This window comes from Mirounga leonina, unplaced genomic scaffold (genome assembly GCF_011800145.1).
Source record: "Mirounga leonina isolate KUSES-001 unplaced genomic scaffold, KU_Mleo_1.0 Mir_166, whole genome shotgun sequence".
Lineage (NCBI taxonomy): Eukaryota > Metazoa > Chordata > Mammalia > Carnivora > Phocidae > Mirounga > Mirounga leonina.
Window position 1 is genome coordinate 328734 of NW_023270418.1, and position 27744 is coordinate 356477.

The 27744-nt window shown below is 54.1% G+C and overlaps 2 protein-coding genes across 2 annotated transcripts; one reads left to right on the forward strand and one right to left on the reverse strand.

Moving 5' to 3' along the window:
• Window positions 1-1200: 1200 nt before the first annotated feature.
• TMEM86A (transmembrane protein 86A) lies at window positions 1201-5554 on the forward strand. Its single transcript, XM_035012431.1, has 3 exons — window positions 1201-1320; window positions 3426-3690; window positions 4052-5554. Exons 1-3 carry the CDS (start codon window positions 1300-1302, stop codon window positions 4486-4488), a joined length of 723 nt encoding a protein of 240 aa, XP_034868322.1. The 5' UTR covers window positions 1201-1299; the 3' UTR covers window positions 4489-5554.
• A 1222-nt stretch (window positions 5555-6776) lies between these two features.
• On the reverse strand, window positions 6777-26407 carry IGSF22 (immunoglobulin superfamily member 22). Its single transcript, XM_035012432.1, has 23 exons — window positions 26325-26407; window positions 24330-24463; window positions 22210-22341; window positions 21839-21975; window positions 20612-20711; window positions 20489-20528; window positions 20127-20301; window positions 19379-19492; window positions 18721-18883; window positions 17802-18074; window positions 16557-16841; window positions 15701-15825; window positions 15457-15598; window positions 15009-15305; window positions 13421-13723; window positions 12485-12658; window positions 12147-12275; window positions 11206-11502; window positions 10681-10769; window positions 10285-10477; window positions 9268-9567; window positions 8227-8556; window positions 6777-7003 (listed from the first exon to the last, which is right to left on the reverse strand). Exons 2-23 carry the CDS (start codon window positions 24436-24438, stop codon window positions 6933-6935), a joined length of 3978 nt encoding a protein of 1325 aa, XP_034868323.1. The 5' UTR covers window positions 24439-24463; window positions 26325-26407; the 3' UTR covers window positions 6777-6932.
• Between the last annotated feature and the right edge of the window lie 1337 nt (window positions 26408-27744).

Here is a 27744-nt window from a genome sequence, read left to right on the forward strand (position 1 = left end):
CCCAGGATGTTTAAAATTCCTTGTTGGCTGATAATTAGGGCTAATTAGGGCTGGTTATCCCCTCCAACCCCAGTTCCCAAAGCCTGACACACAGCTCCTTCCCTCCTACTGCAGATCAAAGACCACAGGCCATCCTTTAAGAAGTATCTGAAATCTCGGTCTCCAGGAAGCCTCCTGGACTTTCCTAACACCAGCAGTCTGCTCCTTCCCCATCCTACACAACATGTGGGCTTGGGAGGAAATTTAGAGATTATGTGCTTATTTTATATATGAGGAAATCAAAGCCAGAGAGGGCAGGTGGTTCACCCAGTCACCCAATGTGGACCTGGCAAAACTGGACAGAGATCGCAATGCATTTGACCTCTTACCAGTCCACCCATTTAATTCCCATGATTCTGATGAGGCCCGGTTCCAAATGTGCCTGTGTCCCTTTAGTCTCTGTAATCTCGACATCCAAGCTGCCTAAACCGGATTTTGGCAAAGTTAGTTCCCCCTTGTGTGGGTCCTTAAGTATGCTCAGGTCTGCCTGTCATTCCTGATGCGTTCTTATGCTACAGTTAGTTGTCTCTGAGCTATGAGAGGCATGTGCCTAAGAGCAATGAAGTATTTGTGGTCTGTAAGCTGCTGCGGGCTTGTCTCCGTGTCTCTTTTTATGTCGAAGGATGTGTGTCGACCTGCGGCTGCTGGTTTTGGGTCTCCGTACTTGTGTGATGCCTGAGGGTAACTGTGATTCTGTACATGTTTGTATATACGTGGGGACGATGAGTCTACGGGCTGCTGTGGACCTATTGATGTGTCTCTTTTCATGTTGAAGGTGGTATGTACGCTGACCATTGTGTGTCCATTTGGATGTGTGTTTGTGCACAATGAAGGCTGTGGGTCTAACCGTAACTGTGTCCGTGTGAACTGCGTGTTTAAAGGCTGAAGGGAATCAGCTTTTTATCCCCGGGTTATGAGATGTGTGTAGCCGTGTGCCCACGACAGGAATGTGTTTGACTCTCAGCCCAAGCTCGGTCCTCACTCCGGGGTCACAGTCACGTTCCGTCCGGGGTGCGCTGGCCCGGGTTCCCGGAGGGGCGGGGCCTCGAGCGCCCCGCCTCCCCGCCTCCAGCCCTCTCATTGGCGCTGTGTGCTGTGACGTGGCGGGGATCGCAGACAGGAATCGGAGCGCCCGGCGAGCGGGAGGTATTGTCCGCCACCCTAGGCTTTGTCTTCGCCTGCTCACCTGGCCGCGGGCACGTCCTGGCCGCTGCAGCCCAGAGCGGAGTGTCAGCCGCTGCCGCCGCCGCCGCTGCCGCCATGGTGTCCCCGGTCACTGTGGTGAGTGAGCGAGCGAGCGAGCCAGTGTCCGGCGCGGCCGGAGCCCACCGGCCTGGGGACTGGGCTGCGGCAGGCCAGGCCGTCGGGGGCCGAGGAAGGGCAGGGATCCCGCGGCGGTCGGCGTCCCCGGGCGGGAGGCGGGCGCTGTCAAGTGCCCCCGCAGGACGGACCCGTGGCGCCCCTCCTCCACGCGGCCCCTGCCCGCCCGCGGGAGGGAGGAAGACAGCGGGCACGTGACTCGGAAGCGTGACTTTGTTGATGTCTGGGTGTCTGACGGGGGTCGGCGGGGTGGCTGCCGGGGAGAGAGAGGGGACAGCAGCTGGCCGCCAGGTTCTGCGTAGGCAGACCACAGGGAGGCGTGGGAGAGGGCGGAGAAGGGCAGCAAGGTGACTGGGACCTCCTGGGAATCCTGGCCCAAACTTGTTTCCTGGCGTCCCTCATCCTATAAACAAGCCTGGGGCGCGGGAGGGGACGCCCCTAAGTCCAGGCAGCGTTGGTAATGCGCTGGAAGAAGAGGGGTCATTCTCTCTTGACATCTCTCCCTATTCAGACTTTCTCAGCTCGAACCTTTGTCTCTTCCCCACCCTTCCTCTTCTAGTGTTGGATTCTCTATGACTGTCAAAGTCTCACGGCCTGTTTCTCCTTATAGGAAATATGGGGCTGGGGGAGGGGTATGGAGCAGACGTTGATGCTTCCAAGGACTGGCAGGTGGTTGCTGGGGAGAACTGGGGACTGTGGGGTTGTTCATCTCCTCCAGTCTCCTCCTCTACCCATGCCTCTACCCTGACGAGCCTGGATGGGGCAGATCTGCATAAGAAGGGACTTAGTCATCTTTTCTCCCTGCTCTCACCCCTGGCAGAGCAAGGGCAGGCTTGGACCCTGGACCTACCCATCTGCCTCTTCCCAACCTCCTTCATCACAGTCTGATCAGTCCTCAGGTAACCGGCAGTCTGGGAATCCGTGTGTTCCCAGAGCCTTGTGCTGGACAGCTCACCCAGCCAGAGTCACAATCATTTTGGGCAGAGTGTGTGTATACAGGGAACCTCAGCAGTTCTGGATCACCCACAGAGACCCTGTACCTTGAAGCCCAAAAAAAGGAGCTTCAGGGGATCACAGATTCAGAATATCTGCAGTAGCCCCCTCCCTCAGCTTGGAGAGTACCTGAAGTGGCCTTGGACACACCTTGCTTTAGCTGCCCTCCCTCCTAATCTGGCTGAGGCTGAGTCAGCTGCTCTAACTTCCCCCTCTCAGTTCCACATCTCCTCCCAGCCAGTCTGCTGGCTTCAGATCAAAAGCTGGAAAGAGAACCCCTCCCCTGCTTCCTTCCTCTCTTTTTGATGAGCTTTTGAATTGCTCTTGTTCTCTGGGAAATGAGACTGACCAAGAGACACCCTGCCCCTTCAACTCCCCAATCCCTGAAATGGTTCTCTAGCCAGCATCCCTATCTCCTCTCCTTGCTCTTGAGGGTACCTTGAGGCTGGTACCTTTCAGGGCAGCTGGAACAAAGGCTGAAGAGCAGACTGGCCAAGGAGAGAGCCTGTGGGGGCTGAGGGCCCACCCTCACACATTCCTGGCACTCACCGGGTGTTGCCAGGGCCCTAAGCCTGTGCCCTGGCCCCACTGTGGAGGATCACGAGTTGGCCAGTTGTGGCGTCTGTGGTTTCCTGCTGACGCCGCTTCATTCCAGACAGCTGGTGGTTGATGCTGGCAGAGAGGGGTTAAAGGGGTTTTGGGGAGGGACAGGGAGGAGCCAGAAAGGGAGAAATATTGCCTGCAGGAGGGGACTTTATCCCAAGATCTGTTTTCTGCCCAGCGAGTGACTATTCCGGTCCTGCTTTGGGCCAAGAATGCCCACGGGCAGCAGGAACAGTGGAGCCCTTCCCCTGCCTAATCAGTTAAGCCTCAGGGTGATGATGGGAATGTTCATACTCTGCTGGCTGGTTGCGGCAGGCCAGACTGGCTTTCTGTGTGTCAGTTCTCCCTTCTTGGGAGGTGGGTCTGGCTCTGGGGTGGTATGTGTCTGGGTTGAGGGTGCTGGCTCGGAACACCTCTGTGTGCTTCTGAGCTCCAAGTGCTGAGTGCTTCCCTTGTCCTGTGTCCTCCAGGTGAAGAGTGAGGGACCCAAGCTGGTGCCCTTCTTCAAGGCCACCTGCGTGTATTTTGTGCTCTGGCTGCCCTTGTCCAGCCCATCGTGGGTCAGCGCCCTCATCAAGTGCCTGCCCATCTTCTGCCTCTGGCTCTTCCTTCTGGCCCATGGCCTAGGATTCCTGCTGGCCCATCCCAGTGCCGCCCGCATCTTGGCGGGGCTCGTCTTCTCCGCTCTAGGTGATGCCTTCCTCATCTGGCAGGACCAGGGTTACTTTGTGCACGGTCAGTTGCCCCAGTAGCTATCTGGGAGGAATCCTGGGGCTGGGTGCCAGAGGGTCTTAGGTGGCCAAGGATTTGGGAGAGGGAGCTTTTGAACATGAATATGGGGAATCTGAGGGTTTCTGAGGCCAAAGACTGTGGGGCCCTTGTTGGAGGATTACCTTGCAGATGACCTGGTGATCAGTTCTAGAGTTTCTCAGGGGAAGGGAGGGTGTATCTTTACCTCTGTGGATTTCTTCCCACTCCTGATACTCCCCAGACAAAGCTCCTGGGTTTTCCGAAGCACTCCCCTCCTACCCCAACCCTGTTACTCATTAGTCCCCGAACCTGCCCTCAGCATCCCCTCATCCCCTCTCACTCCTAGGTCTGCTGATGTTTGCTGTGACCCACATGCTCTACGCCTCGGCCTTTGGCATGCGGCCACTGGCTCTGCGGACAGGTCTGGTGATGGCCGTGCTTTCGGGCCTGTGTTACGCTCTTCTCTACCCGTGCCTCTCAGGTGTCTTCACTTGTCTGGTGGGGGTCTACGTGGCCCTCATCGGCTTCATGGGCTGGCGGGCTATGGCAGGACTACGGCTGGTCAAGGCAGCCTGGCGCTGGACTGAGCTGGCGGCAGGCAGTGGCGCGCTGCTCTTTATCATCTCAGACCTGACCATCGCCCTCAACAAGTTCTGCTTCCCTGTGCCCTACTCACGGGCACTCATCATGTCCACCTACTATGCTGCCCAGATGCTTGTCGCCCTATCAGCTGTTGAGAGCCGGGAGCCACTGGAAGACTACAGACTGAGCAAGGCTAACTGAGAGGCCAGAGGCTAGTTACCCCTCTCTCCTCCCGGGGCAGGGGTCCAGAACCTGCAAGGACTGGGTCAGGATGGCTGTAGGCCTAACCTGGGGCAGCAGATACCACCCAGGAAATGTACAAGTTTGAGGGGGTGAGCAGGAAAGGGATCTCTCTAGCAAAGCTAGTGGTCCGGGACAATTCTGAGAGCTAAAAAGAGCCAGCCTGATTCTCCTTGCTGGAGCTGAAATTAGACATCTCCCCACCTCTTACCCCATCCGGACTGTCAAAACCCCTCTGGAGGGTGATGGTGCTCAGAGTCTTGTCACCCCCGCCCACTTCTTCTAGATAGAAAAGTCTGACTCACCCACTCCCACTCTTTCTGATCTGCACAGAGTTGAGGGAAGAGAGGAGAAGTCTGAGCTGAGATGACCCAAGCCCAGGGCCTGAAGCCCCTTTTGCAGGCCCCTAGTTGGGAAGATTGGACGAGAATGGAGTCTCCCTTTCCTTCATCTATCCTTGTTACTTGAACAATCTCAATTTCTAAGTGTTGGTGGGAAGGTGAAGGGGTGTCTGTCCGGGTAGGTGAGACTGGGGACTTCATTGGCCTGGGAGCTTGCGTTACCAAGGATTCAGGTTGGTCCCATCTCTCTCAGAGGCTAGCCCAGAGTGCAGGGCCACCACCACCACCCTTAGACCCTATCCCCAGGGCTAGGGTGAACCATGCCAAAGGAAGGGGCCAGCCTGTATGTGTGTCTGTGCATGTGAGTCCGTGTGTGTGTGTGGTCTGTCTCCCAGTCTATGTCCGACTCTGCCATCTGTCTCTGTCCCGCTGTCTAAGTCTTATAGGGAGAGGGCCTCAGGGAGTTGCTGAGGGGGTGCTGCGCCTGGCTTAGAGAGCTGGGACCCCACCCTGCCTCCATCAATGCTTTCCTCTCTGCCCCTTCTGCACTGGGAGCCAGAGGAGGGGGCTCCAATGACATTCTAGGGTCATAAGACCTAAGGCATATTCAATGCAAAAGGAGCAAGGATGGGACAACTCCATCCTTTGCTGCTCATGTGAAAAAAAAATAAAAACCAAGGACCATTGACTGTCTTGCTTGTCTGCCTGTGTGGCATGTGGCTGTCCTGGAGAGGAGGGGGTGGGACATGGTGCCAGGGGCCCTGGATGTCCTTACCGCCTGGGTCACAGTCCTGGCCAGTGCATCTTGGCGCCAGGCTGGCTCCCTGGCTCTGGTGACATGGTGCTGGTTGGAGTGGGTCTCACTTCCCCGGTCACGTGTCTGGGCGAGGATGTAGTTCAGGAGGATGGGGGATGGGTAGTATTTACCACCATGCAAGTTTCTCCTTGACACATTCCCCTGCGCACGGGTGCCTGGCCACCTTTGGTAGGTCTTAGTTACCCAGTGTCCTCTGCTGCTGCCCCCCTCCTCCCGGACCTGCTGCCTGCACCAGAATGATCCAGATTCCCATCAAGCCTCTCCTCTCTCCTTGGCCTGTGGGCTCAGTTAAACAGCGGGGAGGAGGGAGATTAGATTGGTTGATTTGTACTTTAGATGGGAACCCCGGGCGAAACAATGGAGTGGAGTCACTCCACTCCAGGGGCATTTGCATCTTAATGGGCAGTGCCCCGACCCAGAAGCAGAAAAGGAAGCCTTGGGTGGTGGTGAATATGCCCTTAGTAGAGAGGTTGTAGAGTTGTAGAGGAAGAGGCTCAGTCCCATGTGGGTGATGGGGGAATTAGTGATTTCCAAACTAGGATTTTTTACAGATTTGTCCCCCTGGTGGGGGACAGTGAAAGAATAATTTGAGGAAGGAGGCTCAGAGATCCCCCTATCCTTGTGTGATGTCCAGTAGTTTCTTATGATTTTTTTTTTTTTTAAGGGAGCATTCTGCTGTAAAACCTAAGTTTGAAACCTAGTGAGCTGGAGGACCAATTCCTTCTAGCTCTGAGATGCACTAATTCTGAAATAGTGGGAACCCTGGGCACTAAAGAGGCAAGGCCCTGATCCCCTCAAACCCCAAAACTCTGACGACAGACCTACCTGGTGAAGAAATGGGAGGGGGGGACCTGGAGAAGGATGAAGCCTATCAGGACTTGCTGTCCCTTGCCCTGAGGGGAGAGGAGGGTGCAGTGTGGCTGCAGGGGGCGGGGGAGGCATGTCAAGGCCCAGTCTAGAAGGGGCTGCTCACTCCCAGTGTGCGTGGATTTGGACTAAACTCTTGGACTCCATGCTCCATGTGTCCCCATCCACTCCCAAGTCCATGTCCTTGGTCCCTACTGCACATCACCCTCAGGAACAGGCAGGGGTGAGCTTAGTCAATTTATTGTCCCATGCCTTCGTGGACTGTTTACATTGACAAGCACCAGAGAAGTAACGGGGCTGCCCTCACTGGGGCCACACACAGGATAGGCCCTGAAACCACATATCCCAACATCCTCCTGATGCTTGGGCTGGGCCGGAGCTCACATAAGGTACTTTGACTTCTTCTGCAGACTTTCAGTGACTGATGCTAGAATGGACTTGTCATCTTTGTCTGAAAGAACAAAACAAGTATTTGTCAGTGTTAATGTTGCTAGGAGGAAGGCAAACTCCAAATTGCTGGACTTACAGTTAAGGCCCCAGTCTCCCAAGATCAGTTGATTGTATGGGGCCAAGAGCTACCAGTTATTCAGCACTTAATATTTGCCAAGCATTGCGCCAGGCACTTCTACGCACTATCTCATTTAAGCCTCAGAACAGCCCTAAGGGACAGATGAGAGAGCAGGCTCAGCGTGGTTTGCCAAGGTCACACGGCTGGACAGCAGTGGAGCCAGGGCTCTTGGCCCACGTGCTTACAACCCGAATTAAGTTGTCAGGGATTTCTCTAGCTGTGGAATGAAAGCTGGATGTCTCCCACCGGGCCTTCCCTGGCCTACTTCTGTCACACAGTTCCGCCGCCACTATGGAGGCACCATCTCCGGGCCAGACGTCTAGCCGAGTACTTGAGAGAGACAGCGACAGGGCGTGGCACCTGCCCCAAAGAAAGGCACCTACAGCAGGACACCAAGGGACTGCCAGGGAGAGTTCAGGGAGTGGCAGAGGATGAGGCTGGAGAAGTAGATGTGAGGAGGAGCCTTGCTGGCTGGGGTTTTCTCAAAAGGATCATGAAAAAGTTAGGGAGTTAAAGCAAGAAGGGAGCGGGGCAGCTCAGCTTTGCATTTCGAGAGTTCATGCTCCTTGCTGTGTAGTTGTGAAGATAGTAGAGTGTGTAGGAAGAAATAAGATAGTTCCCCTACATGGACACACCTATGCAGAGGAAGGGTCTCCACTAGGCTCCCTTCGGTCTTTCCCCCATTTGTACTTCCTGTCTATCCTTATCCTAGACCAGTAGTTTTCGGTCTTGGTTGTATATCAGAATCCCTTGTCAAATCTTGTAAACATAAAAATTCCTTCCAGAACCCTGCCACAGAGATGGTGACTGGTGAGTCTGGTTTAGGCCTTATCACCAGTATCTTTTTCAAAGGCAAGTCTAGGCCCACCAAGGGCTGCAAACTACAGTCTATTGAACTCCCAAGTCTGCAGGGGCCAGACACATAACAAATGACACCCAGAGGATGGGAGAGAGGAACCAAGTATGGCCATTTGGTGAATGTTTACACCACCGGATGGCAGAGGAAATAAAAAACGGCGCCAAGAGACGGCCATCTCGGGCCTCTGGACCCGGTGGGCCGCAGGGACGCCTCCCCGCCCCCAGCCGGCCCTGCCCGGTGCCCTCACCGTAGACCGTGAGCGTGCAGCTGCTGCGGGCCTTGCCCAGCTCGTTCTCCACCAGCACGCTGTACTCGCCGCTGTCCTTGAGCGTGCAGGTGGGGATGACGAGCGTGCAGACGCCGCTGGTGGAGTTGTACCAGAACTTGGAGTTGGCCGTGATGTTGACGTCACCCTTGTAGAGGGTCACCGTGGGCCGCGGGTTCCCAAGGAAGGCGCAAGTCATGGTGCAGTCCTGGCCGCGCAGCACCGTGTGTGGCTTGAGCGGGGTCAGGAAGCGCGGCGCGTGGCGCCAGTCCTTCTGCTGGTACGGCTTCGGCTTGGCGCTCAGGTCCTCGACTGCGCGGGGCGGGACGCGGCGGGCGGTGAGCGCGCCCGGGACCCCAGCCGCCGCCCGCCCGCTGAGAGCTCCGAAGGCGCCCCGGAGACCCAGCTCCCGGAGCCCCGGGGGCCTGGGCTACATTCCCACGCGCTAGCAACTCTGGGGCCCCGACCTGACACTGGCGTGCCCGAGGTTCTCCTTCCGCCACCCTCCCACCCCTTGTCACTCCACGGTTCCACGATCAAAGCCAGGGGCACGGGTTTTTACCCTTTTCCAGACGCGGGAGTCCTAAGTTCTTGCCAGCTTCCGGCCCCAGCTGTTCCCCGGCTGTTAACTGCCCACCCAGGCTTTCCCCGGCGGCGTCATCTCAGCCTCCACGGTCTCCCCTCGCCTCCACTTAGCCCATTTCAAGTTTCCCCGACCCTATCCCCACCCTTAACCCCTTCCCTTCCTGGATGTCACCCTCGGGGACCCTCCCCAGTCCTCACCCCCGTGGACCCCCGGCTCAGCTCCACACCGCCCGCCTTCCCCTGTCATCCCTGCCCGCAAGGGCACCTCCCCACCCCCACGTTGGTCCCACCCCTCAGAGTACCCAGAAAGTATCTCCTCTGGGCTTCAGGGTCGCTACTTCTCTTCCCAGCATCCCTGACGTTAACCTTTCCACCTCAGCGGTTCTCCTCCCTGCCATCGGGGATATAACCTGAACCCCCGAGTCCCCCAACACTCACTTTTGTCCTTGTTGATGAGCCAAGTATCCTTGGAGTCGAGCGGGTCGCTGTCACCGATTTCGTTGCGGGCCACCACTCGGAAGTAGTACTTCCTGCCGGGGAGTAAGCCTGTCACCGTGTACTTGTTGCTGAAGACGTGGTCGGCTGCCGTGAACCAGGCCGCGGTACTGGCATCCCGCTTCAGGATGACGTAGTGGGCCTCGCTGTCCTCCTGCACGTCAGGGCTGTGGTTCCAGGTCAGAGTCACTGTGTTGGGGACCTCCTCAAACAGCTGTAGGTTTGTGGGTGGCCGCGGAAAATCTGGAACAGCCACAAGGTCCGTCAGCCACCCTTGGGGGCCTGAAGACTTGTGCCCTACCCCAGCCACCTGCCAAGCCCTGTGGAAGATGGAATGGGGAACGTCTCTTCTTTGAGTCTCAGGCCGCTGGTGTTTTGGAGTCAGAAAGAACTTTCTGAGGTGCAGCTCTGCTATTTACCAGCCCTGTAAACTCTGAGACCCATCTCCTCATTTGCAAAATAGGGCTAACAGTAACTCCCACAGAAATGTTGAGTAAAGTGCCTGGCACATGGTAACTATTCAATAAAAGTTTATCCCTTCATCCCTTGAGGGCTTAAGGCTTGATTATAAAGCTTCTAGCCCTCACTATGAGGTCACTCCAGTTCTGAATGGACTCATCTCCTCCTGTCCCTCCCGCCTCCCACTCATTTTCTGCTCTCCCTCTGCCAACCATACCTTGCATATGCCCCCGAAGCTCACCAGATACGAGTGCAGAAACCGAAACAAGGGTTTGGTCCTAGTTCAATGCCTCTAAGGCTTCTGGACATTGGGAAAAAGTGGAAACAAACCTCCCCATCAAGGCAAAGGCCGATAACGTCTTGCCCTGTGGCGCCAGAGCAGCCTTCACTACCTTCCGGCATGACTTGAGGGTGGCAGGAACTCGAGCAGCAGTGGGGAGGGAGCTCGGTTTTGGGGTGTGTGCAAGGACGCCTCCCCGAGGCCTCCGCCCGCTGTCGTACCTGCCACCCACACGTGGATGTCATAGTATGCCTCTCCAAACTCGTTCTGGAGCAAGATGCGGTACACCCCTGAGTCGGAGCGCCTGGTGCTGTTGATGAGGAACTGGGAGTGGTTTTTGCCCTTGGTGATGGTTTCCCGGCCCTTGGTGGGGATGCCATCTTTCTGCCAGATCACGTTCGGTGCGGGTGAGCCCTGCGTGGTGACAGGAGATTGGCAGTGGGGTCACCCGGGTGATATTTGAGGGCAGGCCCTCTCCCAATCCACTGTCGAGGGGTCTCCTGCCAGGCTCTAGTGCCAGGCGTCTGGCGAGGGGCAGAGACAGAGATTATGATAGCTAGAGCAGCCATCTTCGTTAAGTGGGGGGCACCGGGGGGCCAGGGTCTGGAGCGACTCACAGAGAAGGCAGCATGGATGCAGAGGGCTGTCCCAGCGCGAACCACCATGTGACTCTTCAGCCGGGCACTGAGGTCAAACTTGGGGGCAGCTGAGGGAGACGGAGGAGACAGAGGTGGGGCCATGGACTCAGCTTTAAACCTCCCCCCAGAGCCTTTCCCAACCTCTCGTCCATGCTCTCACAACAGGTCATACCTACAGCAGGCAGCCCCAACACTGTGAAGCATTTAGTTGTTCCTCCTCTGTCTTCCCCTGTTAGTATGTAAGACTCCAGGCCAGGTCCTGTGTCTTATTTGTTTCTATATTTCTAACACCTCCCTTGGCACACAGTAGGTACTATTTGGCATACAATGAGTGGTGATTTTTTTGGGGGGGGACAGGTCACCCTTAGCTCTGTCTAGGCACAAGTATGGATGACTTCTTAATCATAGCATCACCCAGTTTTTCCCTGTGGGATGAGGTCCCAGAGAGGAAAGTATGGGGCCAGGATGTTAGGGCCTAAACCCCAGCTTTCTCTGCATCCTCACCTGGTGGTGGCATGGCACGGACCCCCTCATCCAGCTCCACAGGCTCCCCAACTCCAGCCTCGTTCACAGCTCGGATTCGGAAGAAGTATTTCTGCCTCTCGGTGAGGCCTCCCACCACGTAGCAGGTGCCCGAGATGGGGATCTTTGTGCACTTGGACCACTCCTTAGTGTCTTCAGCCCGCATCTCAAGGATGTAACCGGAGGGTGGGTCTCCCTCTGCAGGCTCCCGCCAGGCCAGGGAGATGCTGGAGTTGGAGGAATCAGACACGTGCAGACCCTGCACCAGGCCTGGGGGTTCTGGGTGGCACAGACATCCAGTCAGCCTTCCGACTCCTCTGCACTCAATCCCATGCCCAGTTCCCACATTCATTACCCCTGAAACCTAACTTCCACCACCTCTGCCTCCAACTCCTAGTTAACACTTTCCACACCAACCCTGCACACTCAACAACCTCCAAATTCAATTCTCTCACTGGATCAACCCTTTCACCCTTGAAGTCAATACCCTCCAAATTCAACGTACCCTACACCCTCAATCCCCCTATATTCTAAACTCCAGCCTTTAGCCCAACTGTCTCTACCACATCCATTCATGTGCAATAGCCCCACCTCACCTCCTAAATCAGGACCCTCCCAACCATCTACCCTACAGCCCTACCCAATCCTCAAATATGCATCCAACACCTTACCTAACCAGAAATACTCAGAGTTTGATAACTTTTTTTTCCCACCCTGCCTCCTCGCTGTCCCTGACTCTCAATCTTTATTTGCTGGCTTTCTTTTGGGTGTGAATCCTGTCCCTCTCTTAGGCTGGCAGACCCCAGAAAGTGGAGACTGTGTGGTAGGGTCACCCTGTTAGACCTTCCCAGAGAAGAAATCCACTGTCTACCTTGAATGGGCTAATTCTACTATGTGTTGGGGCTTGGCAGCCCCCTACTCACTGACAGGGTCCTTGGCTACCACTGAACTGGATGCCATACTGGGCTGTCCAGGGCCTGCCTTATTCACAGCTATAACTCGGAATTCATATTCTGTGTCCTCCAGGAGACCATCCACAGTGCACTTGGTGTCTGAAATGGGAATTTGAGGGGTCATGAGGCAGGGGGTCCATGAGATGGGAGACCATAGAGTGAGAGGACATGGAAGGGGGGGTTATGGGATGCTATTAAAACCCCCAAAGGAGTTGGGGAACAGAATATGTTCAGGGCAGCAGGGGTGCATAGGTCCACCCAGCAAAGCCGCCCTTGGTCCTCCTGGGCCTCTCTCCCTAGGACCTCACCTTGGATGGGGTCCTTGTTGATTGGCACCCATAGGTTACTGCCTTTCTTCCTCCGCTCCACAATGTAGCCAAGCACTGGGGCTCCCCCATCCTGCGTAGGGGCATTCCATGTGATGGTCATGGCCTCTTTGGTCACATCAGTCACTTGAGGCTGGGAGGCAAGACCAGGGGGCTCTGTGGGAGACAGAGGGCAGAGGTTGGCGGGGGGAGCATGTAGATGGTTGCTCACCCTATGCTGATCTCTGGCTCCCTCCTTTAAGAAAACCCTGATGATTCTTAACTGTGGTTGCACATTAAGATCAAGTGCAGAGTTAAAAAAAATACCCTCACCAAAAGACACTGTCTGGGTTTTACCTCCAGATAGTTTAATTTAATTGGCCGCGGGTGGCGGCCAGTCATCAGCATGTTTTCCAAGACCTCAGGTGATTCTACTGTGTGGCCAAGACTGAGAATCACCAACTCGAATCTACCAACCTGTGTCATTCTCAATGCCACAGTTCTTAATGTTCTGGACACAGGGAGACATGGAGACCAACTGGGAGGAGTGCAGCAAGCAGTTAATTAGCATTCATAATTAAAATGCCAATGTTGTCAAGGGTTTTCTTTGGGGGAAAGTTAGAACAGATTCAAGGTTATCTCTAAAGTAACATCACTCCCACTGGGATTTGGGATGATTTCTGGAATGGAGAAACAAGTGGAATCATTTCCCTGGAATTGAATGCACTTCTGGATATACACATGGGAGTATGTTGTGCATGAGATCTGACTGGGAAAAGTCAAGAATTCCCACCCAAGATGATGTTCGGCTCTTACTCTGGATTCTGTCTGTCTCATAGGATAGCTACAGAGGTGACCCCAGGGAATTCCCCCACAGACTAGCATTCCTCACTGTCTGACCCCTGAGTTTCCCACTGAGCATGGGGCTATCTCACTGACCAATGGGATTTCCTGCAAACACTTCATCTGTTTCCAGCGGGTCGCTCACTCCTTCTGAATTAACCGCCAGGATACGAAACTGGTAGGCTTTCCCCTCTTCTACCTTGTTGGTGGAGAATTTCGTGAATTTGCTGTCCACCTCGCCTATCTTAATCCAGGCCTTCTTGCCGACCATCCTCCGTTCCACTATGAACTGTGTCACTGGCCGCCCGCCATTGTCCTTCGGAGCCTTCCACTTCATGTGCACACGGTTCCCCGAGAGTTCCAGGAACTCCACCCGGCCCTGGGGAGGCTTGGGACGGTCTGAGGACAGAAGAGAGTGTCAGAATGGGAGCCAGGGATGAGAAAGGCTTTATCCCACCTGCTGGAGGTCCAGCCAGACTGGGGGATAGTTAGAGTCTGAGCTTTGTGGATGCCTCGCCCTTCTCTGTGTTCACTGCCCCTCCTTGTAAGACTTGTCCAAAGAGTTGGATCCTTGGCCCCCTGAGACTCTCACTTGCCTAGCAATGGGGGGGCTGGGGACCTGAGGGTCCCCTGCCTCAGGGTATTCCCTCCTTGTCTCCTTCCAGACAAGATCTGCCCCTCCTCTCAGCTTCCAGAACTCCAGTGCTTTCTGGTATTAATAGTTTATCTTATGTTATAATTACATGTCTGCTAGTTTTCATCCCTTTTGGGTTGAGAGACTGCTGGGATACTTCCATCTCTGTCCTCAGCACTGAGAACACAGAAGAGCTCAGTCATGCTGCTGAATTGAATTGAAACCCAGACCTTCTCACTCCATAGCTTGATGGCGTGGGGTGTGTGTGTGTGTGTGTGTGTGTGTGTGTGTGTGTGTGTTGACTATGAGCTCACTAAGGCCAGCTCATCTCTTTCCTTAGCCTTATGTTTAGACTCATCCCAAATCCCATTCCTACCCACTCCCATTTTTCCAACCTCATTTTTTTTTAAAGATTTTATTTATTTATTTGAGACAGAGAGAATGAAAGACAGAGAGCATGAGAGGGAGGAGGGTCAGAGGGAGAAGCAGACTCCCTGCCGAGCAGGGAGCCCGATGAGGGACTCGATCCCGGGACTCCAGGATCATGACCTGAGCTGAAGGCAGTCGCTTAACCAACTGAGCCACCCAGGCGCCCTTTCCAACCTCATTTTATCCTCAACCGTATCTCACCTCCCCTGACTTCATTTCATTTCAACCCCCGAAACTTCCCCACCAACCTCACTTCTATCCCTAAATCCCACCTCTTTCACTTCATTTCTACCTTCCAACCATGTCCTCATCTTCAAGTCAGTGACAACACAACATTGGAAGGTCTATTATGTGTTCGTGCACTCCGCTATGTGCCTTAGATTCACTTGAAAGAGATACAAAAAGCAAACTAACAAAAGACCAAGTCATCCTGTTGCAGGTAAGAAACTGAGGCTTCAGATGGTTCATTGACTTGCCCAAGGCCACAGAATTAGGAAGTTAGAAAGTGGGCTTCTGGCTGCGATCCCTTTCTCAAGCCCCAGCTCCAGCGCTATGCCCACCCTCAGCGCTGAGCAGCAGGTACGCTCAGCCCAGTCCAGCCCAGCAGGGTCCTGCCCTCACCCAGCACACTGAGGTGCAGACTGGCTGTGGCTGTGCCGTGGTCATTCTTGAGCTTGAGCAGAATAACGCCACTGTCCTCACGCACGCAGTTGGAAATGGTGAGCAGCGCCTGGTCCTCCCCGCGCTCCATGGACACACGGTCCTCCTCTGTCACCTCCACGCCGTCCTTGTACCATGTCACTTTGGGCAGCGGTTTAGCCCGGAAGGGAACCTTGATGTTCACAGTGTGGCCCACCTTCACAGTCACGGGGTGCGCCCCCAGTGCCTCCAGCACGGACGGGTCGATGGTAGGAGGATCTGTGGGGCGGCAGGGCAGGGTCGCCCAGCAGGAATGGGGGGCGGGGCGACAAGGGGTGGAGGAGGACCCCATGCGGGTGGGGGAAGAGCTCTGAGCATGTGGGCAGGCCAGGCCTGGTTGAGTTTTGCCTCTAGGGGGTGGTGACCTTACCTGCAATGAATACCGAGGCTTCACTCTCTGCGCCCTTGGCCCGGAATGTGTACTTGCCCTCGTGTTCCGGGCCCATATTGGGGAAGATGAGCTTGTGCACTGCACCCTGCTTCACGATCTGCACGCCGGGCAAGTCCGTGATCTGGGAGGTGGGCGGGGGGCGAGGGCGAGGGGTGGGTGTGTGAATGTATGCCCAGTTGACCCCTTCCCTCCTTGGACCCCTTCTCTATCCCTTGCCTCAGACCTCCTTGCCATCCTTCAGCCACACGCCCTCCACCTTCTCGTCATTTAGCACGATGCACAGCTCAGCCAGGCTCCCAGTAGCCGCGTGCACGTCAGACAGCCTGCTCTTCACTGTGGCCAGACGCTCTGGGGAGAAAGGGAGCAGGGGCTAGGTTAGGGTGCTGGGGGCAGAAAGGACTCATGGGAAGACTGCTGGTGGCCATGGCCAAGGGAAGGAGCAGGGGTGCCATATCTATCAAAATAATTTACGATTAGCAGGAAGTTTGGAAATGGTCAATGGGTGATTGGAGAATGGTCAGTGGGGGGACTGGAGCAAGTAGGTGGGAGGTTGGGGAAAAGTTAGTTGCATTGGGAAATGGCCAATGGGGGGCTTATCATCGGAGGATGGTCAGTGGGGACTTGGGATGCTCAGCTGGAGAAGGGGAGTAGATGGTGTGGATGCAGGTGGTTAGCGGAGCTAGATATGCTAGACTGTTTTTAGGAGTTGAGGGTGGTCAGGGACAGTGGGAATGGTCAAGGTTAGTGAGTAGGGGCTGGGCAGGGTCAAGGAGTATAGAATGATCAGGCCTGCTAGGGATGGTCAGAGTCTGAAAGTGAAGGATGGATAAAGTCAAGGGATTTCAGATAGAGTTCGAGAGATGGGGTATGATCAGGGTCTAGGAGGTAGAGATGTTCAGGGCATGGGACGTCGAAGATGGTCAGAATTTGGGAGATGGGAGTGGTCAGAGTGGGGAAGTAGAAACTGATCATGGTCTGAGGAGGGTTGGAGTCAGTAGGGGGCTGATCAGTGTCCATGGTAGGGAGCTGTCAGGATTGGGGGGGATTGCTCAGTGGGGACTGACAGGGTGGGTGTATACCCTCCACGGTGACCATGGCAGTACTGTAGTATTCAGTGGGGTCTCCATCCTGCATGGCCACCACCGTGTACTCGCCACTGTCACCGAGCAGTGCATCCTCAATGACCAGCTCTGCTCGCTTGCCCTCATGGCTCATGCTGTACTTGCTGCTGCGCTCCAGAGGATGCCCGTCCTTCTTCCAGTGCAGTGTCACGTCCTTGGACGTCAGCTCACACTCAAGGCATGCACGGCTCCTCTCTTTCACACGTACGTTCTTTAGGGTTCTCACAAACTTGATGGGGATGCCTGTGGACAGATAGATCTGGATCTGCACCCAACCCCGACATCCCTTTTCTGCAGCTACCTGCCGCCTTGCTCCTCTTTTTGGTCCCAGAAACACAGGGACCTGTGACATGGAATGTGTTTGTGTGCAACATGTGACCCATAGAGGTAACTAGCAGGGAGAGTCCCAGCTCTATCCCTTACTTCCTAGCTGACTCTCTCTTGAATGCATTCACTCCCTGAGCCTCAGTTTCCTCATATGTAAAATGGGATAACAACTTTTACCTCCTCACAGCATGGCAGTCAATATCTCTAATGCCCCTTTGGAACTCCAGCCATAATTGCACTGTCTTTCTGGTGTCTGGGCCTTGATACATGCTGTTCTCTCTGCTGAGAATTTCCTCTCTTCTTCCCCATTTGCTGAAAGCTGAACTCCTTTTTTGTTCTTCTGGGAAAGAAGCAGCTTGGCCATCACCTCATCACATCCTTTCTGACATCACCTAGTGGTGCCCCTTCTTTGGGTTCCCACGACCTCTGTGCCTCTCTCTGTCACAGCCATGATGATTCCATGTCACATGTGTCAAGTGCAGTTCACATGTGTGTCATGCTTCTGGGTGTACCATCATGTGTAACTCTCCAAACTTGCTCTCATATAAGAACGCAAGTGGTTAAGAGGGATATGCTAGAATATATGAGATTAGAGACAGGAGGGCTAATAATCTCTTGACCCATTATCTCCCAGCTGATAATAAGACCCTAGCATGTCTTGACTCCTTGCTTGAGAACTTATGTTCTAATTCACACCTGCCTCCCCGACTATACTAGGAGTTAGTGAAGAGAACCCTCTGTCTTTCTAGTACCCATCACAGGGCTTTGCAAAGAGAGATGGATGGATGGATGGATGGGTGGATGGATGGATGATTACGCACATGGAGGTGGCTGTGGCATGAGGCCCACCCCTCAAGCTCTGGCCCAACCACTCACGGTCAATTGTGACCTGGGCCTTCTGTACCAGGTCCCCCACCTCAGCAGAGAACTCGCCCGCATCACAGAGTCTGGCGTCCTTAATCTTAAGTGTGTGGGTCAGACCATCCTCGGACACTGTGATTTCATACTTTTCGTCCCTCTTCAGCTCCTTCCCGTTGAACTTCCACACAAAGTTAGGCACTTTCTTGGAGAGGCGGATCTCGAATACAGCTGTCTGGCGCTCTGTCACTTTCATTGGCTTCATCTCTCCCAAGAACTTTAGGGGCTCATCTGTGGAAGAGTAGGAGGGGCAGTCACTGGGCTGCAGCCCTGATCTCTCCTGAGGGGTGGGGTGATGAAGGGGGCATGGAGATTCAGGGGTCACTGGCCTCCTGTAGCCCACAATTGGGGAAAGCATCCTTCCTTTCATTCTGCTTGTGACCCCTTCCTATGATGTTCATATGGTCTCCTCCCCAGTTATGTTAACACAGCAATTTTACAAAGCACTTATGTAGTTTTCGATAAGTGCCAGACATTCTTCTAGCCAATTTGCACATATTAATGCATCCAATTCCCATATAGGTAGATTTTACTATTATTCCCCATTTTACAGATGGGGAAACTGAGGCAAATAGAAGTTAAATAACTTGTCCCAAATCACAAGCTCACAAGCTCATAGTGAAGCTAGGATTCGAGCCCCACTAGTCTCACTCTGGAGACTGTGCACTTAACCACAATGCCACACTGCCCCATGGCACTTACTATCTCATAGTCCTCTCCCCCTGTTTCCCTCCTCCATTAATGTCCATCCCCATACAGTCCTCAACTGCACAGCCCCACAGTCCTCTCTCCCATATCCCCATGGACCCCATCCCTGGCTATTCCTCCCTTGACCCTGACTGTCCTCTTTGTCCCCCAGATGCCCACACATTCATACCCAGCACTGTGAGTTCTGCTCTCATCCGCTTGTCACCCACGGACAGGCTGTAGGTGTCTGCATCGTTCATGTTCACGTTGGTAATAACCAGCATGTACTTGGTGCCCATCTGCTTCATATCATACTTGCCTAGGGAGTACTGGATCCTCAGTGGTTCATTACCCTGCCTCATGAAAAAGGTAGAAAAGCTGATGAAGGACTTTAAGAGGAGAATTCCAGAGGTCCTCATTCCCCAAGGCCAGCCTAAGCTGGAGGGTGCCATGTCTACCTCTCTAAGATCCTCAGACATACCAGAGATCCCTAAGATCTCTTTAGCCTTATCTTCTGGCTCAGTGGGACCCAGGATCCCTGCTTCCTGTGAGACCTGAGCTCTTAATGTGACCTTCAGGACTACCTAACCCAGCCTTTTCAGATGGCTAGACTGAGGCATAGAGAGAGGAAGGTAACTGTCTCAAATCCAAAAGCAAAGTGATGGAATAGCTAAGACTAGAGCCTAGCTCCCAGTCAGTTTCAGTCATACCAGGAGGCATCCTCTTGCTGGGATGGAAGAGAGGACCTGGTTGATGGATAATGAGGGGGGTCTGTGAAGGGAGGGGGTACAGAGAGGAAATGATATTGCCAAGGCAGGCCCTGCCTAGGTGCCCCCCCCCCCGGCCACCTTCATCCATATCATCTTGACATTGGGGTCCTTCAGCTCCATGATGCAGTCAAAGACCACAGTGGTGTCAATCTTGGTCTCTATGTCTTCCAGGGGCTTCAGAATCCGGATGGTCTGTGAGATTGTGATAATAAAATGGCAGGCGTCAGGGACATCTGGAGCCTGACCAGTGTGTTAACCCAATGCTGGAGGAACCCCCTAAAGGTCTTGGCAGAAATGACTAGGCTGATTGGATAGCCATGATTCCCCCCCACACACTTCCTGCCACTGAAAGCCTCTAGCACTTAGGGGGAGACGATGAGAAATGAACCACCATTTGCAGAACAGTCACTATGTACCTGGGCCCATTACATAAGTCTTCTAATTCCACTGTAGATGCTTAATAATTGAGAGTTGGTTGAGTGAATGAATGATGACAACGCAAAAACAAATGAAAGAGGAAAGCAGAATTTTCATTTTGCAAATGAGAAATTGAGGTTCAGAGGGATGCCCATGTTCACATAGTTAATAAGGCAGTAGAACTGGGATTTGAACCCAGGGCGGTCTGACTCCAAAGTCCATGCAAGCACATTAGGGGATAGAGGAGAGAGAAGAAGTAAAAGGAAGGCAAGTTCCTTTCCTGCTCTCACCCTTGAGCATGTGTGTGCAGGCTGGAGAGGCCTTGCCACTGGGGGACACACAGGCACTAGCACTTCTGGAGAGACCCAGACCCCTACCTGCAGACCCCTGCCCCACTATGGGCACTGACCTCCACCTCCACTTTCTTCATCTCTTTGAGCTTCTTGAGCAGCCCCCGGAAGTCAGTGAAACCATACTCCATGCAGACCTTCTCAAAGTCCTTCCTGGGCACCTTGGACAGAATCTCCAACATCTCTTTCTCACCTATCCCCTTCTTCTGCTTCTTCTTGGGAGCAGGGGGTGCCCTGCGAGGAGGTGGGTACCAAGCTTGGACTCAGCACCTCCCTCTGAAGACAGAGGGAGCCAACCCAACCTTCATGGGTTCTAGGAGCCTGGGTCATTAACTCAGGGCCCTGCTGAAAGACCTTCAAGAAGCCCTAGCCTGGAGGGTGGAGGGACAGCACCCCAGGCAGAGGGGCCTCCCAGCCTCACCTCTTCTTCAACATCTTTTTGAAATCCATTTTCTCTTGACCTGAGGACCAGAGAGATGGACAGGGTCAGACAGGGGGCGTCTGGTCCCTAAGAGGAAAGGCCAGGAGGAGGGTGCTGACTCACATTCTGTCACCAGCAAGGACACGGTGTAGATGGCATCTGCATGGTCATTGCTTGCGATGCACTTGTAGTTGTCAGAGTCGTCGGAGGTCAGTGGCTCCAGCTGTATCAGAGACAGGCCATTAGTGAGGGGGGGGGACCCCAGGGAGACTCTCTGTGAGAAGGGAGAGGAGTTGAGTGTTGGGCATGTGTGTGGAGAACTGAGCAGCCTCTATGATTTGGAGGTTCCAGGTAGTAGTCAGTGTGAGTGTGTGTGTTTGTAGCCTGATTCTGCATGGGATTCTTCTTCTTGGCTGTGAGCTGGAAGACAGGGACTTCCTCTAACTATGTGCAGTTTCTATCAGTGGGATGGTATTCCTTCCTTTAACACATATTTACTCCTCTGTACCAGGCACTGGGCTGAGCCCAAGGAAACTGGTGAATTAGGCTGCCTTGGTGCCTGCAGCATGGACAGCCCAGTGGGGCCTCAGAAGGTGCTTGCTGAATGAATCAATTTGTGTAAGGGGTGGCCCGTAGGGGGACCCTGGGGCAGCTTGTGTGTGCTATGTGGGGCTGAGGGTCAGTAATGGGACCATGAGAGAAGAAGGAACCGAGTTCTGTCTGTGGGGGAGAGGGGAGGCTCTTTGCCCTTCACAGTGGTAAGTCCTGGCAGGACCAATTGGGACAGGTCTCCGCACAACCCATCCCTCCTTTTCCTCAAGGGTCTAGAGCTAAAAGATGCAGAAGCTGGTTAGATCTAAAGATGATCAGCCCTTGGTGAGAGTCTGTTGGAAGGCTCCCTGAAGAGCCCAGGAACCCCGACCTTCACCCGGACACTAGGCTTGGTTCCTCCCTCTGTTCCTATCTGCCCCTATTTAGCCTGACTCCACCCACTACGGCCCCGCCCCTTCTAGCCACGCCCACATATTTGGCCTCTCTTCCCTTTTGGCTCTCTCTCCTCTGGAACAGCTGGGTCTCTTCCGGTGGGGCCTGCCCCTCCTTGGCTTTGCCCTAGTTCTGCTTCACTTCGCCCCTGAGTTTGGTCCCCTGCTCACTCTAGCAAGGCCTCAGCTCCTCATTCAGCTTCTCTTATCCTGCCCCTCCTCTAGGGCAATGACAGCCTCTTTTCCCATGGCCCAGTTCTTGGGTCGCTGTTGTGACTCTCTTATCCACGAGGGGGGCTGCAGCATGCCCTGGGGTCCCTGCCTCTGGCTTCATCCATAACTGGATCTCTGGCTCGGGTCCCCACACCTTCAGCACATGCTCCTTGTTAACGCTGTCGTAGAACATCTTGGCCGACTCCTTGATGGGGATGCCGCTCTCTCTCTTCCAGGAGATGTTGGGTTTCGGGTTCCCCCGCACCCGGGCTCGGAACACGGCTTTATCCCCTGCAGTGGGCACAGGACGCACGTTCACCTCCTAGCCTCCAGGCCGGACCTTCTGCCTGCACCCTGCCTCCTGCCAGGGATCTCACGTCCGCCCTGGGCAGGGAGGGACCCTCAGCCTGGCACGGCTGATGTTCGTGAACTGGGGGTCAGTGGGATGGTGGTGCGGGTTGGGGCACTGGGAGAAGAATGTGAAGCAGTTAGAGGCGTGGGGAGGAGACACGGGGAGCAACGCACCCTCAGATGCGGTGACCGGATGAGGTTTCTCCACGAACTCTGGGACGCTCTCGCCGGGAGGGATGTCAGAACTTCGAGTGACCAAGCTGAAGAACTCTACGGTGCTGGAGGACTTCCTTGTCACGACTTCCTCTGTGGTGGCAGGTGAGAGGTCAGAATGGGCTCCAGGCAGAGCTCAGCCCGGGATTGGAGGGCTGATCTTTTCTTTACGGGACAATGGAGCATTTTAGGCCAGCGCGGGGACTTTGGCCAGGAAGAGGACTTAAGAGTCAGTGGGTCGTTGTGTTATGGCAAATTTCAAACACCAGGGGGAGCCAACTCCTCTTACCTTCATTGGACCACAATATTGGGAGCTAATTTTTTTTTTTTTAAAGGAGACTTATTTGGGGGGATTTTCTTGATCTCCTGGACTTCTCTCCTGAAGTTCTGGTCCCCCAGTTGCCTTAAGAGGGGCCAGGGCTTTCTGCTTGGGAGGGCTGGTAGCTTAGTTGAGCTCTGCTGTAGGCCTTTCCCCTGTCCTTCTGTGGTTCAGCATTCATTGCTATGGGAGTAGTAGTGATTTTTGAGTGAGGGACAGGAAACATTCCCCCTCCAGGGGGGCTATATGTGGGCATCTCCTTATCTGAGAGAGCATATTCAATGTGGTAGGGTAACTCTATATTTGGAAAATGAAAAGTTGTATTTTCAGCATAAACTACAGAAAATCTTGTTGGCTGGTGAGCTGACAGTTAAAAACAATTGCTCTGATTCACGGAGCACCTTCCTTGGGTCAGGAACTGTGCTAAACACATTTCAGAGATTATTTTATCTCATCCTCACAATACCCCAGTGAAGTAGGTGCCTTCATTATCCCCGCTAATCTGAAGGACTGAGATGCGAAAAATGTCTTAAGAAACTCTGCGTTTAGAGTGTGCTGGCTGAACCTGACCTGCAGATGTGTGGTATTTGACCTCGTCAATGGTTAAACAAAAAGGAGCCCTAGATCTAAAAATGGAGAGATTTCACATAAAAATTCAGATTTCTGGATTCTCAGCCCTGAGCTCATACTCCTGTATGGCAACGGTCAACGGGCGGTGACTAGAGGGGGCCCCTCTAGATCGGGCATGTGCTCTGCCATTCTCCTCTTTCTTCTGGCATTTATATTCCCTGCCTGGACCCTGTTGGCCAGTGGTTTTAAACTCTAGCTGCATGCTAGACTCTCTGGAGAGCTTGAAAAACAAACAAACAAACAAAAACACACCTGATTTAGCAGTTGAGTCAGACTTCTGTATTGCTCCTTTTTCATTCCCCTTCCTCTCTGCCTGCTACACTAAGATAATTCCAATGTGCAGCCAGGGCTGAGAGGCACTGCTATAATCACTGAAGTTTGCAACTTCTGGTCTCGCGTCCCAGCCGTTCTCCTTGCGTTGCCTCAACTGACCAGCAGGAGTTGGTATAGAGCTTTCATCTGGCCCTGACCTCTGTGCACAGAGGAGTTGGAAGGACTCTATCCCTCCAGGACTTTGAGGGAGGGGCAGTGACTGGGAGGAGATAATGGATAGCCTGGCCCCTGGCCATCTTTTAATCACTTTCCACTAGAGACATGACCAAAACAATCTGTTCTGCTCTGAGACCATTTCTCAGCTTTCCCTTGGATCTGCTGTCCCCCAAGTTTGGTCCCCAAGGATTGAGAGCCTGGAAGCTTCGGTCACTTGTTTATGTGTTCATCCTCTCTCCACCGATGGCTCCGAATCTCCTATTTCTGAAGTGGAGCAGGGTCAGCATTACTCAGATCTAGGACGGTAGCTACATCCCTAACTTCCTCTGTGCCTGCAATTCTGCCATCAGAGATACATCCGTCTGCCTGTGACCCTGTTTCCTCAAGCAATTAAGCTCATCAATCACTCATACACATTCACAGGGTTGACTCTTCCTAAGCTGTTTTCCAGAAGATCTGATCTGTGGGTAAACATCCCACTGGCTGAAGCTTTCTCAAAGCACAGATGAGGAGAGGGTTGCTCTTTGTATCTCGGGCTCCTGAGGGGTCCCGGCACTCACAAAGCCTGAGGCCACCCAGGGAGTGGATGTGGAAGAAGAAAGGCTGCCCTTTCCCGATCAGCCCTCCCACCCACTCTACTTGCCTCCCACAGTCTTGGTTGTCTGGGAGAAGGTCTGCATGTGGGTGGTGGAGCTGGAGAACTCCATGGACACGTGCTCCTGCAGCATCTGCTGGTGGTGAATAGTTGTCATGGTGACAGCAGGCGTGGGCACTCACCTGGGAGGACCAGGGAGAGGATGAGGCCATGAAGGACAAGGAAGGGAATAGGAGAGAGATTCAGAGAGGTTATTCTGCTCACGTGCGTGTGTGTGTGTGAAGGGACAGGGCAGGTGGACACAAGGGGAGATGACTGTGCACAGAGGAGGGTGAGGGGAAGTAGGACAGCAAGCCTCTTCTTTCTGGCCTTTCTTTTCTTCCCTTCGTGTCTCACCTTCCCAGGATGGTTACAAGGACCCGTGGGCCTGTCATCCCCACCAAGTAATCCCAAACCATTCCAAGTCTCAGGGGTAGAGAATGTAGGGCTTAGATTTACCCAGGGAACCAAGTTAGGCCCAGGGGGAGCTGAGGATACATATTGATAGCTACATGGAACAAGGGAGGTGGTGCTGGATATTTCAGCAGGAGGGAATGAAGTCAGACCTAAGAAGGAACTTCCTGACTAAGCCATACTTCAGTGGGCCTTAAAAGGAAGCCGGGGATTTTCCTCCTGAGCCCTGGGGACCCCTGGCATTGGTGGAATGCTAAGACAGATGATGGCATGTGTCTACAGCTCTGCTTTCATTTGTGACTGGGTAAAGACAGAGGTTGAGTTTTCATGTCCTATACTTCTTTTAAAAAATTGGTAATTCAATCTCATAGTTAATAAAACAATATAAACATCTATATGAAGAGGCTCCCTCCCACTCCTGAACCCCCAACTCCTAATCCTCCCCCAACATGTAACCTCTGTGGTCTCTCAGCTCCTTCTGGAGCGCCTTCATGCAAATACGAGTATGTTTTTACCCTCATCCCTTTTTTGCACTTCAGGGAGCCCTCCTATATACACTCTTCAGCCCTTTCTTTTTCATTTAATACATCTTGGAGATCTCTCCAAACCCGTTCATAAAGACTGTCCTCATTCTTGCTAACAGCTACACAGTGTTTCAACGGATGGATGTTGCATTTTTATTTAACCAGCATGGCAGTTTTTCCATATGAAAGAAACCGATGTCTGAGAGAAATCACCTGCTCGAGGTCACTCAGACTAGAACCCTGGCCTCTTGACTCCCAGTCCACTGCCCTCCCTAGGGACCCAAAAGCCTGGCTCTAAGCCAGTTCGAGGCTAAGCTTCACCTCCCCGCTATGACAGATCTCTGCCTGGTCTGCTTCCACCTCTGAGCTCTGCAACTGTCACCAGCTAGACCCCAAGAGCTGATCTTTACTCCTCACCTGCTTGTACCCAAACTGTCCCACATTTTTCCTTAAGCTCTTCTTTCCAGCTTATCTCTTCACTCAGGCAAAAGACCCGAGGGGCCTAACATCCCGTGATAGAAACCGAAACTACCCCTCAAGCAGGAACCATTGCCTGGACGGGGGCTGTCAGCTCAGGCGGCCCAGACCCGTCTGAGCTCACCGCCCCCCCCGCGCCCCCCCGCCCCCCGACTCACGCCTGCGCAGATGGACCGCGGAGTGACCGACGGTTACCTTTACCTCAATGGAACACTAAAATCTCCACCCAAGACGGAGCACGAGCCTGCTTTACATGACATACAATGTACGTATGAGCATGTTTCCGTAAGGACCTTACGCCCGCCCCGACACAGGACGACAAGGCTCCCCTATCTAAATAGTCATCCTAGCCCTCAGTAAAAGCAACGCACTCGCCCTTGCTCGGGGAGTCACAGCTTTGGACGTTACTCCCCATGATCTTATTTGCTGCAAATGAAGTTTCCTTCGTGCGACAACTCACCTGGTGTAGTTTCTACCTGTGACTCACCCAGGAGCATACTCACGTTAGTTGGGTTACTCTGGCCGTCCTGCTCTGGGCTCCGAAGGTAGCAGGCTCTGCCCCCTTCTTAAGGAAAGAGGGGAGCCTTACCTTTGTGCGACCAGTTCCTCCTAACCCTTTAATGCTGTGTCCACGGCTTTGGGGGTGCAGCTATGCCCGGGCTATCGGCAGGCCGGTCTCCTTCTTCTTTTGCCCCAACAGTGGAGCCACCAGGAGTCACGGGTTCCTTAAATGTCCGGCCCCCTGGGAGCGATCCCTTACTGAGGCTCCACAGCTGCCCCAGCTAGACTTCCCCAAAGACATTGCTTTGGGGGGGGGGGAGAGTGGGGGAAGGGAGGCTGGAGCCAAGGCTGGAGGAAATGCTGGGGACCAGGCGTGTGGGCAGGAGTCTGAGGGCGGTGGTCCAGGTTACTTTTCCTGTTCCCTCTTGGCAGAGGTTTTGGTTCTCACTGCTGGTGCCGAGGGGCTCAGGGCAGTGTGTGTGTGTGTGTGTGTGTGTTTGTGTTTGTGCGCGCACGCAGACACATACACACACATATGTACATGTGCCCACAGGCCAGTGGGGCGGGGGGTCGAGGGAGTCGGCCATTTTGCAGAAATCCAGGGGCACCATTCTCGTCATACTCTGTGTCTGGTGCCCGCACAGCTTGAGTGGCCTCCCAGGGCCACCCTGGGGGAGGAGATAGAACTGTTAGCTCCCCTCCTCCTTCCCACTCCTACAGCTCAATCCTCATCTGGGTAGAGGGTAGGAGGCCCACCCTCCATGGCTGGAGAGTATCCCCCCCACCCCCCACCGCCCCACCGCCCCACCGCCCCGGGACCTGCATCCCAGCTGTTCAAGCCTCTCCCTGTTGTTTCCTCATTGTCTATAGCATAGCTGTGTGTGGACCCTCAACCAACCCACACAAAATGCTGGTACCTCTTAAGGACCCACTGGTTGGTCAGCGGCCGTGCCCTGGACCCTCCCATGCCCTGGAGTGACCCCACCTGCCAGCAACAGCATCACAGCTACTTTTGCTGCCTCCCTGAGGGCAGGGGTAAGAATAGAGCAGGAGTGTCCGGGATGACTCAGGATCTGAGCCCTGGGGCAGAGTCTCTGGGCCCCTAGGGAGAGGCTACTCACAACCCCGGGCCTTACAAGGGAAATTTCCAGGTTGCAGCTGCTGTTGGGACCTGTAAGGCTCACGGGGGATAAGTGGGTGGGCCAACAGGGAGGGGCCTGGGTGTGACCTGAAAGTCTCCCTGCCCTAGCTTTGGCCTCTCTGGCCCATCTGTCAGAGCTCGTGGCCTGCTAGACACTTGGCCTTCTGTGGAAGCCTCCCACGCCTGTCCTTGAGGCTCCTCATGGTCCAGGGCTCCCAGATGGGTTGGGGGGGAGGGGGATGGTGCAGGAGAATCCTGCCAAAATCAAATGGATTTGGTCTGTATTTCCAGTCTGCACGGGGGGGCACCAGGGAGCTTGAGAGAGAGAGAGAGAGAGAGAGAGAGTGTGTGTGTGTGTGTGTGTGTG